We start from the raw sequence: 14,860 nt of genomic DNA on the forward strand, positions 1-14,860 counted from the left end.
GGTTTAGATTAGATTACATTACAGTGTGGAAACAGGCCCTTCGGCCCAACAAGTCCACACCGACCCGCCGAAGCGCAACCCACCCATACCCCTACATTTACCCCTTACCTAACACTACGGGCAATTTAGTATGGCCAATTCACCTGACCTGCACATCTTTGGACTGTGGGAGGAAACCGGAGCACCCGGAGGAAACCCACGCAGACACGGGGAGAACGTGCAAACTCCACACATTCAGTCGCCTGAGGCGGGAATTGAACCCGGGTCTCTGGCGCTGTGAGGCAGCAGTGCTAACCACTGGGCCACCGTGCCGCCCAAAAGTTTAAAATTATGGTTCAAAATAATACTGAAAAAACTTAACTTTTGCAAAACCACCTCAACTATTGTTGAATGTTGCAATTTAGTTTCTGGATTTAAATGCCAGTCTAACTGCCCACTAGTTGTAGCATCCTACTTGGAAAAACCTTCTGGAACAAATATGACCTGAAAAAGCAAATGCTTAAGCTATTGTTGTGAGGCCAGACGGTTAAATTCCGCTCAAGCACTGTGGATTCTTGCTACTGTCGGTTCCACATATTTCAAAATTTCAAGCAGCTGCATTCTTAATACCAGACCTAGCTTTTCTCAGCAAGGTTAACCTCTGGTCTTCCAATATTGTGTTGGTTCAGAGCTAATAAAAGGCATCAAGGTGTTTGCTTCATGCTAACTGCTATATAGGTTATTTAGGCCCAGTTCTCAGTGCCTCCAGGTAGCATTATTAGACTGCCAGCTAGCATGCCCTGCAAGGCAGATCCTAGATCATTGTAATGTATTTCATTATATCTGTGTTATAGAGTCATAGAGATGTACAGCATGGAAACATACCCTTCGATCCAACCCATCTATCCCAACGAGATATCCCAACCCAATCTAGTCCCACCTGCCAGCACCCAGCCCATATTCCTCCAAACCCTTCCTATTCATATACCCATCCAAATACCAGCCTCCACCACTTCCTTTTGCAGCTCATTCCATACACGTACCACCCTCTGTGTGAAAAAGTTGCCCCTCAGGTCTCTTTTATACCTTGCCCCTCTCACCCTAAACCTATGCCCTCTAGTTCTGGACTCCCCCACCCCAGGGAAAAGACTTTGTCTATTTATCGTATCCATGCCCCTAATAATTTTGCATACCTCTATAAGGTTACCCCTCAGCCTCCGACGCTCCAGGGAAAACAGCCCCAGCCTATTCAGCCTCTTCCTATAGATCAAATCCTCCAATCCTGGTAAATCTTTTTGAACCCCTTCAAGTTTCACAACATCTTTCCGATAGGAAGGAGACCAGAATTGCCCGCAATATTCCAATAGTGGCCTAACCAATGTCCTGTACAGCTGCAACATGACCTCCCAACTCCTGTACTTAAATACTCTGACCAATAAAGGAAAGCATACCAAACGCCTTCTTCACTATCCTATCTATCTGCACTCCAAGATCTCTTTGTTCAGCAACACTCCCTAGGACCTTACCATTAAGTGTATAAGTCCTGCTAAGATTTGCTTTCCCAAAATACAGCACCTTGCATTTATCTAAATTAAACTCCATCTGCCACTTCTTAGCCTACTGGCCCATCTGATCAAGATCCTGTTATAATCTGAGATAACCTTCTTCGTTGTCCACTACACCTCCAATTTTGGTGTCATCTGCAAACTTACTAAATGTACCTCTTATGCTCGCATCCAAATCATTTAGGTAAATGTCAAAAAGTAGAGGACCCAGCACCGATCCTTGTGGCACTCCACTGGTCACAGGCCTCCAGTCTGAAAAACAACCCTCCACCACCACCCTCTATCTTCTACCTTTTGAGTCAGTTCAGTATCCAAATGGCTAGTTCTCCCTTTACTCCATGAGATCTAACCTTGCTCACCAGTCTCCCATGGGGAACCTTGTCGAATGTCTTACTGAAGTCCATATAGATCACATCTATCGCTCTGCCCTCATCAATCCTCTTTGTAACTTCTTCAAAAAACTCAATCGAGTTTGTGAGATAAATATATGATACCACGTTAGAATGTTTTGCTCTAATATGCTAAATATTTTGCTACTTTGCAAATATATTTAGAGCAGAGTGAACATCTGTTGAACATCCCATTTTATTTTTGATATTTTATGCATGAATACTCATAATAAACATTGCATTTTATTTATAATTGAACACTTAGGCAGATCGTTACCAAATGTTGATAGAGGAGCTAAAGGAAAGCAAGATTCAGTTGCACCTCTTCCTTTTATATTATAATGAGAAGTTTATAGAAAACTTTACCAATGATCTACAAGCAAGCAATAAAACTGTAAGTAGTCAGAAAGCAACACAAGCTGCAGCAGAAGAAGAAGTGAGAGCTAAGAAAAAGGAGTTGGGCAAACTCAGCAGAGAGCTGCAGCAAATCGAGAAGGAGATAAAGTAGGTTTACTGTTTGTTCTACCTTCCTGCAAAGAGAATATACTTTTAAATGTTGAGTTCCAAATCATATTACTGCTTAGATTTACAGAGAAAATAATTCTCATAATAAATCTCTTTTTTGTATGATAGCTAATTATCTGACATTAGAATGTGGTTTCTACAAATGTTATTGGATTTACTTTCGATAGGTCACTCTCTCCAGTTGAGATTCTTTATTTGTGGTTTTGTATCAGTTGCTGCCGTTAGAGAAGGAAAATCAAAGAGTGAGGAAATAGGGAATCTATCATCCCTGTCTCCAAACCTGACCTCTATATCCAGTCTTCATCTATTTCCCAAGCCACTATTCATTAGCCTTACTTTTGCCATTTCAACATTCTTGAGTCTTCCCTCCTGACCTACTAACCATCTGTTCTCAACTTTTGTGGAACTCCAAGTTCTTTATTAATCATCCAAAGAGATTGAGAAATCCCTGACATAGAGATGGAGAAGTTGGATAAAGTGGTGTGTTCCAAAATAAATATTTTTTCCATCTGTTGCCATGATGTGCTTATCTTTATGTACCTTGTTTTCAAGTTGCAAATGGTTTAGTGTATTGATAGCTATTAGGTACCATGGACACTAGCTAATTACAGGGTGCAGCTCCCATCTATTTCAGTGCCAATTGTTTGAGACTGTCAATAAATGTTAATATTTTTGGGATGTCATTTTGTACAGGTTTCACCATAAATTTGCATGTCAGTTCTGATCCTTTGAAGGTGATTTTCTGCAGTCCGTGATAACTACAGAAGTTTCAAATTAGAAATGTTATTAATTATGTGGTCATGATAATTTAGTTGGAATGTTCTCAATTACAGCAAAATGTTTTGTGACAAGTTTTAAAAAAAAATTCTCCTTTTTCTTTCTTCAAAAATTCTATCATGTTTGGCAGCAGTTAATTGTGGGGAGTGGGGAAATGGATTATCTGGGACACATCAGTGTGAACACAGCAAAGAGCTGTGTTAAGGAAGCTGTGGTCACCATTTTTAAGAAATGGAAAATAAAGCTGAGCTGCTTAAACTGTTTCCATCATTGGTACTGAGATACATGCATTTGTGAGAAATTAATTTTGGGACTGTTAAGGAAAATGTGCTGCTGTTGTAGAGGAAATAGTGATGAACAAACAAAGCCCAGCTGAGGAATTTGTTTTTTTTATATTATATTGAGGAGGATCTTCTGACAATCCATCTGATGGTCAAGAGGAGGTCGGAGGGACACAGTGAGAATCTGTAGAGGAAAGAAGGTGTTCCCCAATTCATTTGGTTAACCTCTTTCTCCCCAGGATTCAACTACCTGCAATGACAGAGTGCCAGTGACGCTGCGATTGTGGCAGATCCAGACAGATGGTGCTAGATACTCATGCTCTGGTCCAAAATGACCCAGTGTCTCCTAGCCCTTTAATAGTTTTTACTTGCAGCCACCATGATAGATATTACCCTTAACCTTTAGTCATCTCAGGTGTTCCAAAGATCATCTGCAGAATTGGGTGATGTCTTGTAGCCAGCAACTCATCACACCATATAAGGTGTGTCACAGATGGCCAATTCTGAAGTGTGGGAAAATATATTCATTTTGGGGAAGATAAGCCAGTGCAGCCACAGAGGACATTGCATTTTGTTTCTATTGACAAATTGCCTAAGTCCACACAGTCATCACTAGTATTGATGTTGCCATCAAGGCATCAACAGAGCATGAAAATGGATTCCTGAACAGAGAAATCTTCCACTCACGAAATATCCTGCTGATGTATACCCACAGGGAGCACTTCATTTGCACTTCATTCCCAGGCAGCTTCCACGATTTCTTCTTTCTTTGGCTAACATCCAATCTCCAAGGGTATCTTTAGGCATAAATGTTATTCCTAAGCAGGTAGCTTCTGTCACTTGTCCAGCTCCCAGGAGGGTAGAGAGATGAGCTCCAATCAAATCCACATGCTAATACAAACCTGCAGTCTGAAACCATTGGTGTCATGAAGATGCCTTTCTGTTGGAATGACCAGTTTGGTGGTGCACTCCACTTTAAAACAACAGAGGAGACTTGCGTAGTGTTATTAATAGACAATAGGTGCAGGAGTAGGCCATTCTGCCCTTTGAGCCTGCACCATGATCATTATGATCATGGCTGATCATCTTCAGTCAGTATCCTGTTCCTGCCTTATCTCCAGAACCCTTGATTCCACTTTCCTTGAGAGCTCTATCCAACTCTTTCTTAAACGAATCCAGAGACTGGGCCTCCACTGCCTTCTGGGGCAGAGCATTCCACACACCTACCACTCTCTGGGTGAAGAAGTTTCTCCTCATCTCTGTCCTAAATGGCCTACCCCTTATTTTTAAGCTGTGTCCTCTGGTTCGGGACTCACCCATCAGCGGAAACATGTTTCCTGCCTCCAGAGTGTCCAATCCTTTAATAATCTTATACGTTCACTGTTTTGCACAACATAAATATATATAAAGAGCTGTTCAACTAAATGATGTGAAGGACCTGAAACCTGAAATAGCACTCTTTCTTGAGGAGGACTAGAAGGTGGAGGGACATTCTTCAGAGGGATCCAGCACTTGTGTATTGTGGGAATACCGTTATGTGAATGGTACTAACTTCAGAGGAAGGATCACTAGACCATAAACGTTAACTCTGATTTCTTTCCACTGATGCAGCCAGACCTGCTGAGCCTTCCTAGCAATTTCTGTTTTGTTTCGGATTGGCAGCATTTGCAGTTCTTTCAGTTTTTATATGGTCATGGAAACCCCCTGCATATTGCTATGTACTGACTCCACCCACCTCTCAGCTGGAGAATCAGTGTCCAATGTCTTGAACACTACTTGGAGCACTGAGAATAGCAAGGATGCAGAAAATACTTAGATGAGGGATTTCAATGTCCACCATAAAGAGTGACTCAGCAAGAGTACTACTGATCGACCTGGTCAAGTTCTAAATGACATTGCTGCTATACTGAGTCTGTGGCAAGTGATGAAAAAACCAACAAGATTGAAAAACATACTTGATTACCAGTCTACTTGTCACAGCTGCATCTGTCTATGACAGTATTGGTAAGAGTGACCACCATTCAGTCCTTGTAAAGATGACCTTTGCCTTCAAATTGAGAATACCTTATATTGTGTTTTTTTCTGAACTCGTTCACAGGATGAGGGCATCGCTGGCTAGGCCATCATTTATTGTCCATTCCTAATTGCTCAGAGTGAAGTTACGAGTCAACCACATTGCTTGAGTCTGGAGGCACATGTAGGTCAGATCAGGTGGGATGGCAGGTTATTTTCCTGAAGGGTATTAGTGAACCAGATTTTTTTTTCAAACGATCAACAATGGCTTTATGGTTGCCATTAGATTCTTACTTCCAGAATTTGTATTCAAATTCTACTATCTACCATGGTGGGATTTGAATCTGGTTCCCCACAACATTACCAGAATCTCTGGATTAACAATGTCGTGATATTACTTTGCCTCCTCACTAGCGTGGCACTATTGTGGTGCTAAATGGGACTCCGTTCAACCTGATGTTGCAACTGAAATCTGGACATCTGTGAGGCACCATGAGCAGCAGAATCATTTTCTTAACACAATCTGGTCTGACATGTCCCCCACTTTACCATTACCATCAAGCCAGTGGATCACTTACCTGGGAGCTGGGACAACATTGGAACCAGTGGGCGAGGTGCAGGAAAGTGAGTTCTTTAAAAGTTTACTTATTCTGAACCAGCAGAAAAACTACAGAATGATGTCAGAAGATAGCAGCGAGCTGATTGGCTGATAAGGGAACTCCGCTGAAGAAGTAATTATTTTACCAAGTGCAAAATTATTTAGGGATAAAGTTGGCTGATAAGAGTAGGACATATAAGGAAGACTAAGGAAGTTTTAAATCATAGCAGGCAAGGGCAGCTGAGAAGAATGTGTGTCCTGTCACATATGAAGAGAAATGGGGTCTACTGGCATCCAGAATAACTATGTTTGCAGGAAGTGCTCCCAAATGCACAAAGCTGAGCTCCTGGTTTTCGTGCTTGAGTTGCAACTGGAGACACTGGCACATTTGTGAGGCTAAGACATACGTGGATAATACATTTAAAGAGGTGGTCACACCACAACTAAAGAGACTGAACAAAAGAAGGGAATGGGTGACAAAAGAGAAACATGTAGGTAGTACAAGAATTCCTGTGGTTGTGCTCACATATCAGTTTTCCATACTGGAAGCTAAGGAGTGCACTGTCACCTCAAGGGAGTGCAGTCAGAGCCAGGCTTCTGATATCTTCGGCATCCTGACTGTATAGGAGGGGAGGAAGAGGAAAGCAGACGGATAATGATAGAGGATTCATAAGTATGGGGAATAGACAGGCATTTCTGTGGCTGCAGACGTAATTCCAGGATGGTGTGTTACACCCCTAGTCCCAGGCTCAGGAATGCCACTGTGCAGCTAGAGGACACCCTGGATATAGGTATGAGGTTTTGCATCAAGAGTTCAGAAGGCTAGACAATTGATGAAGAAACAGGACCTCAAATATTGTAATCTCAAGATTGCTCCTGGTGCCACAGCTAGCAAACACAGAAATAGGAGAATAAAGCACTTGAATGTGTGACTCAACAGTTGATGCAAGAGGAGGGTCTTAGATTCCTGTATCACTGGGAGAGTCTCTGGGAGAGACTGGATAAACTCTAGTTGTTTCCTATGGAGTAGAGAAGACTGAGAGGAGACCAATAGAGGTGTGTATGAGGGGCATGGACAGGCTGAATAAAAAGCAATTGTACCCCCTTAGTTGAAAAGTCACTAATAGGAGGCATAATTTTGAAGTGAAATGCAGGAGGTTTGGAGCTTTTTCACCTAAAAAGTGGTGGGATTGTGAAGTAATAGTCAAGGCTATGGGCTTGATGCAGGAAAGTGGGACTAATGTAGGTAGTACTTTGTTCTTGGCAGTACAGACTCTGGGCTGAAGGGCCTCTTCTGTACTGGATAATATTATGATTCGAGGAGTGCATGCCAGCTAAATATGAGGTGTCAACCTGGTGAAGACACAAAACAATACCACTTGAATGCCAAATAGCATAAGCATTAAAGTGAGTGACAAAGCTAAGTGATTCTGTATCCAATGGATCAGATCTAATCTCTGCAGGCTTGTTGCATCTAGTCATGAATGATGGTGAATGATTAAATAACTCAATGGAGGGGGAGCCCAGTGCATCGATGCAAAAGGTAGAACCAAAGCATTTGCAACAGTCTTCAGCCAGAAGTGTCTAGTGGATGATCCATTTCAGCCTCTTCCAGAGGTTCCCCACCACTGCCATTCTTCAGTTAGTTCAGTTCATTTTATGTGATATCAATAAATGACTGAAGGCACCAGAGACTGAAAGGTTATGGCCTCAGATGACATTCCAGCAATAGTTTCGTAAACGTGCTTCAGAACGTGCTGCATCCCTAGCCAAGCTGTTCAGTATAGCTACAACATTAGCATCTGCCTGCCTGTGGAGAATTGCTCAGGTATGTCCTGTACACAAAAAACCAGGACAACATGCCTCCCCAATTACCACTCCATCAGTCTGCTCTCAATTAACAATAAAGTGATAGAATGTGTCATCAATAGTGCTATCAAGAAGCATTTGCTTAGCAATAAATCTCTCATTGACACCAGTTTGGATTCCGCCATGGCCACTCAGCTTCTGATCTCAGTACAACCTTGGTTTGAACATGGGCAAAAATTTGAAATCTAGAGGTGAGTTGAAAGTGACTTTCTTTGAAATAAAGGTTGCATTTGACCAAGTGTGGTATTGAGTGCTGGCAAATCTAGAGTTTTTGGGAATCCGGGAAAGTGCTTTGAGCTGATTGTGCCAGGTATGACTTCAAAGGAAGATGGCTGTGGTTGTCGGAAGTCAATAATCTTAGTTCCAGGATATCTGTGCAGGAGATCTTTACGATAGTATCCTTCTCTAGCTGCTTCATCAATGGACCTTCTACTCACCATTTGGTCAGCAGTGGAGATGTTCACTGATGAATTTACAAATTTTAGCAACACTTGCTATTCCCTCAGATACTGAAGCAGTCACTGTTGCAAGACCTGGATGATGTCCAGGCTTGGGGTGACAAATGACATCCCTGATGAATCTTCTACTCCTGAAATGCTACTTGACCTGCTGTGCTTTTCCAGTGCCGCACTTTTCGATTCTGACTCTCCAGCATCTTCAGTGTTCACTTTCTCCTCGTTGCTGAAAACCTTACTGCGAAGCCTCTTCCAAGGATGCCCACGTTGAAGAAGCTCCCCCTCCTCCCTCAACAATTTTCTGTCCCACTGCACCCCCAGGTCATCTCCTCTGCCCTGAAGCTCTTCAACCACATCTTGAAGCAGACTCACTACGACAGCCCCGTCTCCATCCTCAGCACTTGCCGATGTAACCAACGTATCTCCCATGGACTTCAGACTACAATCAGACCACTGGAAGTTGAACCTGATCGGGACAACCAATACCTACAGCAAATCCAAAGCCTCCAGAAACGGATCTCCCTATGGATCCATAACTCCATGCAGCAGCCATACATCGCCACCTACTCTCTCTGCAGTCAGCCCTGCCCCACTTTCCCAGCTTTGAAAAGAACCTCTGCTGTTCATAATCCCCTCTAAGTTACCTCCAAACCTGGGAATTCTCAACCAGTCCAGACTCTTCCCCTGGTCCTCTCCGGAACTGGTTGGACATCATTATCATTTTGTACCGCTACATCCATCACCAATGCCGCAAACAATGACATTACTCCCACAGAATCCACTGCCTATGTTACTTCCATGCCTGCTGCTGAGCACACAGTGGTCACTGTGGACCATACCACCTCCGCCAGCGTTACCAGAACCACTGCCTCCGCTGATGCCTCTGAAATCACCGTCCACACAAACACTACCGAAGCCCCCACTAATGCCACCCGGCACATCATGTCCGAACCTGTGTTGTCGCCACTGCAGTTACTTCCGCCCCTGTTGACGTCACTCACCGGAACACTGCTGATGACTTTGCCGCCGTCATTACCAACAATACTGCCCCCACACATTCTGCTGATAGCACAGCTTCCGTGAACACTGCCAAGGACATCACTTCTGTCTCTGCGGTTGCCGCCAAACACGCTACTTTTTCCCGTCTCTGTGAACGCCACGGCTGACGTCACTTACCCGAGCATTGCCTCCATAGCCGCTGCCTCCAAGGACACCGCTTCAGTGAACGCCATCAAGAGTGCCACTTCCACCCTTGCTGTTACCACTGAACACACCACGTCTGCCCCGTGACTGCCATCGTTCATATCACTTCCTCCCATGATGTCATTTACAATGTCACCAATGATCACATGACTGCCCCAACACCCAACTCCAGCTCTATACCATGCCCCTGCTCTTCTGGCTGTTCACTATCCCCCTCAATTGCCCCCTCACTGAGGATGAATTATCTGTTCTCAGTAAGGGTCTTACCTTCATCCCACTACCTCCCGGGTCAACAAATTCCACACATGTTGCAATATTGAACTTTTCTTCCGCCGCGCATACCTGACAAAGGGGTTATGCCAGAAATGTTGACACTCTTGCTTCTCGGATGCTGCCTGACCTGCTGTGCTTTTCCAGCACCACACTCCTCGACTCCGACTCTCCAGCATGTACAATCCTCACTTTCTCTGCGAGGTGACAAGTGGCAAGTAACATTCATGTCAAAGAAAATTAAGGTTTTTTTTTAATTGATATATTCTGATTCAGAATATTACACTGTGCTTTTTGAATCAACTGTTAGCGTAATTGATTCTCTAAATGCTGAACCCCATTTCAGGTTTATTAAATTTATGTTCTGTGTGCTGGAAAATAATGTATTGAACACTCCCAGTACCAAATGGATATTACAATTAAGTAATTGTTTTGTACAAACATTTTGTTTGTCAATGGCTGTCAAGCTCTGAATACCATACTATAGTGTACAGTGGACTTTGCTCTGCCAGTGTAGAACCTATGGTTATTTTCATTGTTAGCCACCATTTGTTATGCTGAAAATAGGCTACTAACAGCATAAAACATATCACTGCACTTCCTACATATGTTTCTCAACTTTTTACTGAATTAGTTTGCAGGTTTCTAGATCAAGTTTCCTTATTTGAGGATTTATTTTGTTTTCTATCCTTTGATAAGTAAAATCCATAAATTCTAGCATGATAATCCCAATTTTAAGATTCTGCCAGGCATCATACAGATGTGGGCTAGGCATATAACCCATCTGAGGCATGAAATCTCTCCAGCATGGCCTGATGTACATCGACAAACTCACCCGTTTGATAAACTAGGAAGTAGTAAATGGCCTGTTTAATAATATCATGCAGTCGGAAATTTTCAGTGGAGAGACTGAAGGAATGGCCAAGCTCCTAAAGGAAGGTGGAGCTCAGGACGGTTTTATGATTCAGGCTAAGAGATTATAGGTGCAAGGTGCGTAAAGTTTCTTTGCGGTCCAGAGCAGCAGTTCCACAAAGAAATAATCACACAACACCAGGTTATAGTCCAACAGGTTTAATTGGAAGCACACTAGCTTTCGGAGCAACACTCCTTCACACTGGCATCTCCAAATCACAAAGAAATAGTTATTTTCTTTAAGAAAACATAAGTTACCTTTCCAGGCCTCTTCTGAATTCTGCTTCTTTCTGTTGTGTTCCCTTTGTAGACCTCTTGTTAAAATAGTATTGAGTTGTAATGATGTCCTTGAGTTGGATCTGCATAGTAAAAGAAAGATGCCACTGTATTTTGCTTGGTGCTCTTTACCTGTTCAAACAGCAATTTGACACTTTAGCCCCTGAGGGAAGCAGAATCTGTGTGTGTAAGCCATGAGCACTTTCCACTAGGCAAGGAAAATTTACCCTCACATCATATCCTAGTACTATATGAAGACTGTTCATTAAGAATTCATAATTTTTGCGATCTTGTATGTTTGACTAATGTTTAGTTTGCTATTCATATTTCCCTGTATAAGACTTAATCTAGGGTATGGTATAGAGTCCTTCCACTGCACTAACATTGCAAAATCATATGACCAATTAAAATTCATCTTATTTTGTAGATGAAATTGATGAATTAGTAAATTTATTGAATTTTATTGTGAATACATTACCAGAGTTCATGACGTTATTCTGAATGAGAAACGACCCAGCTATATAAAAGCCAAGGAGAACACAAGACATTACACGAAAAAGCTGGAAATAGCTAAGAAATCTCTGAAAAGCTGTGAGAAACAATACAGCATCCACCAGCAAGCAGTGAAGGAACTGGAGTTCGAGCTGGAAGATGTGAATAAAGTATGGAAAGCATTTGAGGAAAAAGCACAAGCAGAAATCAGCAGCAGAGGTCATGGCATAGAACTGGAGGAAAGCCAGGTAATAAAACCAATTGCTATTTGTTTCACTTTTCTGTTCTTATTTATTTTTGTCATCTTGTGACATCTTCAATTTTGTGTCATTACTTCAACTTCTTTAATCAAACAAAATGATCAAACAAAAATACTTTTGACAGTATTATAGTACTTAGACATTAACCTGCAGGCTCTGATGAATTTTCTGGGGTTAAAGGAAGGTTGGTGATGTGCCTAAAGCAGTGCTTTTGTGCACCCTCTGCCCAACATGTTGAAAAAATTGAGTGGCTTCTGTAGTATTCTTGGGGTTACATGCAATGAACATAGATATTTCCCAGAGACACCCTTTGCAAAAGGTTTGTGTAGTGATTGTAACAAGGTAAGCCACCTGGACCTCATAGAATGTGAGTTCCTTGATTCGTCCAGATTAGTAGCTCCAGCCCTGACTGACAGATAAAATAGAGAGTATCAGAGACAATGGCATTCTGATAGCTGATTCCAAATGAGACAGTATTAAAGTAAATACTGTTCATTTGTAAATGCAGGGTGACTTAGTGACAGGATACTGGTGCCTTGGAGTTATTTCAGATGGCACTTATATAGGTGAGTACTTTTCAGGCTCCCAGTCACAATCTTAGCTTGGTCCCTCAGTAAATTCACAAGTTATGTTCAGCAGGCACATCATCCAGCAGCTCAGCTGGTAAATAAGAGGTTGGAATATGGAAACTCCCTGATGCTGGAGGTTTTTAGCTTTGGTGCTGACTTTGCAGAACAAATGGAGTCAACAAGGCGGATGACAGGAGTGTGGTGAAATATTGTCCAATTGCACCAGTGAGTGCACCCGCAACAACTTTGATAACATTCTGGACAAAGCAATTGGCTTGATTAGTGGTCTATCCACCAGCTTGGTATTCATTCTCTCAACCACCTCTGCACAGTAGCAAGACCGTAAGCCAGCTACAAGATACACAGCAGTAACTCGCCAAGCATATTCCTAAAAGGGCAACAGCAGCAGGCATATGGGAACATTTGTGAAAGTGTAATTTTGTACATAGAGTACGTTCAAAGAAAGGCTTGATTAGGTTTGGACAAAAGTACAGAAGCGGATCCTGTAATTTTTTAAAGGAGTCATTAATATTGGGAGATAGGGTGAATTGGTTTTATTAAAGATTGTTGTGGATTGTCTCAGCTGATATGGTGCTATTTGTTACAACAGTTGAGAAGTGAGCAGGAGTTTTCCAAATAGGTTGTATGGATAGGCCTGAATTCTCCTTACTAAGGCAAAGGACTTGAATTTAAGCTCTTACAGAATATTAACCAGATAGTAAGCAACCTGAAGGAAGAGTGAATGCGTAACTATAATAGTGTTGAATTAATACAGTGTGGCGCAGGAATGTACTCTCTTGTCTGTACCTGCAAGATATTTTTTACATTCCTTGGAGGAGTACTCTCCAGACTCATAATTTCAATGTTTATACTTCATATAAAATGTTCAGTTTTTCTATTCTTGTGAATAACTTCACACTGCCTCACATTATATTCTATCTGTCGCCTTGTTGCCTACTTAGTTAATGTTTCTACCACTTTGGAGCATCTTTGAAACCTCCTGACATTCGCACCTTGTTCTATATCTTTAGTGAACTTAGATACATGATTTTTGGTTTCTTTGTCTAAACTGTTACTGTAGTTTGTAGCACTCCACTAGTCACAGCCTGTCAGCTTGAAAATTCCAATTTACCCTTTGACTTTCTCTTTGTTGTTAACCAGTCTTCTATTCATGCTAACATTATTGCTTTCAACTGCAAACTGCAATGACACAAGTGGGTATTTGGGTTTATAGCTCTGGTTAGCTCCCCATGGGTGCAGAGTATCCTTAACTAAAATTGCAAAGCAGTGAGGTTTATACTGACTGGAGAAACAAGACGTGGTGTGCAGAAATAAAAATAGAAAGCAATGGAAAAACTCAGCAGGACAGCAGCATCTGTAGAGAGATAAACTGAATTAATGCTTCAGGTACTACTTTTGTATTCATTCAAAGATGTATGTTTTGCTGCATTGGCCTGCATTTATGGTCCATCCCTAGTTATCCTCAGAAGGTGGTGAAGAGCTGCCTTTTTGTACCACTGCAGTCCATTTGGTGAAGGGACACACAGTGGTATCAGAGAGGGAATTCCAGAATTTTGACCCAGTGACAGTGACGGAACAGCGATATGCTTCCAAGTCAGGATGGTGATTGGTTGGAGGGGAACTTACAGATGGTTTTCCCATGTATCTAATATGTTGCCTTGTCCTTCTAGATAGTTTGGGTTTGGAAGATCCTTTCAAAGGAATCTTTGTGAATTTCTGCAGTACATCTTAGAGATGGTATGGTACACGTTCCTGCTACTCTGCATCAGTGGTAGAGGGAGTGACTGTTTCAGGACACAGTCCCAATAAAGTGAATTCCATTATCCTGTATGGTATTCTTGAACATTGTTTGAGCTGCACTCACCCAGTATTCCATCATACTCCTGACTTGTGCTTATAAACGGTGGACAGGTTTTTGGAAAACAGGAGGTGAGCTACTCACTGCAAGATTGCTATCCTCTGATCTGCATTTGTAGGCACAATAATTAAATGGTTAATTCAATTCAGTTTCTGGTCAATTGTAACTTTCAGGATATTGATGATGGGGAATTCAGTGACACTCATGCAACTGAATATCAAGAGTGAAGGTTAGAGTGTTTGGAGATGATCATTGCATGGCATGCCTGTTACTTGTCACTAGATATCATCCAAGTCTTGCTGCATTTGGATATGGACTGCTTCAGTATCTGTGGAGTAGTGGATGGTGTTGAACATTGTGCAATCATCAGCAAACATCCCCAATTCTGACATAACAATGGAAGGAATATCATTGATGGAGCAGCTATAAATGGTTGGGCCTAGGACACTACCCAAAGAACTCCTTCACAGATTACCTAGGCAGAGATGACTGACTACCAATAACCATAACCACTCTTCTTTCTGTGCGGCATGCCTGCAAGTAGGAGA

At 42.1% G+C, this 14,860-nt stretch overlaps 1 protein-coding gene across 2 annotated transcripts in view; it reads left to right on the forward strand.

Moving 5' to 3' along the window:
* The window catches only part of LOC122559576 (structural maintenance of chromosomes protein 1B-like), a 140,920-nt gene that overhangs the window by 20,768 nt on the left and 105,292 nt on the right, over window positions 1-14,860 (forward strand). For both annotated transcript variants that reach the window (XM_043709282.1, XM_043709281.1), the window contains exons 5-6: window positions 2,199-2,437; window positions 11,594-11,852. In XM_043709282.1, the coding sequence (XP_043565217.1) occupies window positions 2,199-2,437; window positions 11,594-11,852 (498 nt within the window). The remainder of the gene's footprint in view (window positions 1-2,198; window positions 2,438-11,593; window positions 11,853-14,860) is intronic.

Source organism: Chiloscyllium plagiosum, chromosome 19, assembly GCF_004010195.1.
Source record: "Chiloscyllium plagiosum isolate BGI_BamShark_2017 chromosome 19, ASM401019v2, whole genome shotgun sequence".
NCBI classification, from domain to species: Eukaryota; Metazoa; Chordata; class Chondrichthyes; order Orectolobiformes; family Hemiscylliidae; genus Chiloscyllium; species Chiloscyllium plagiosum.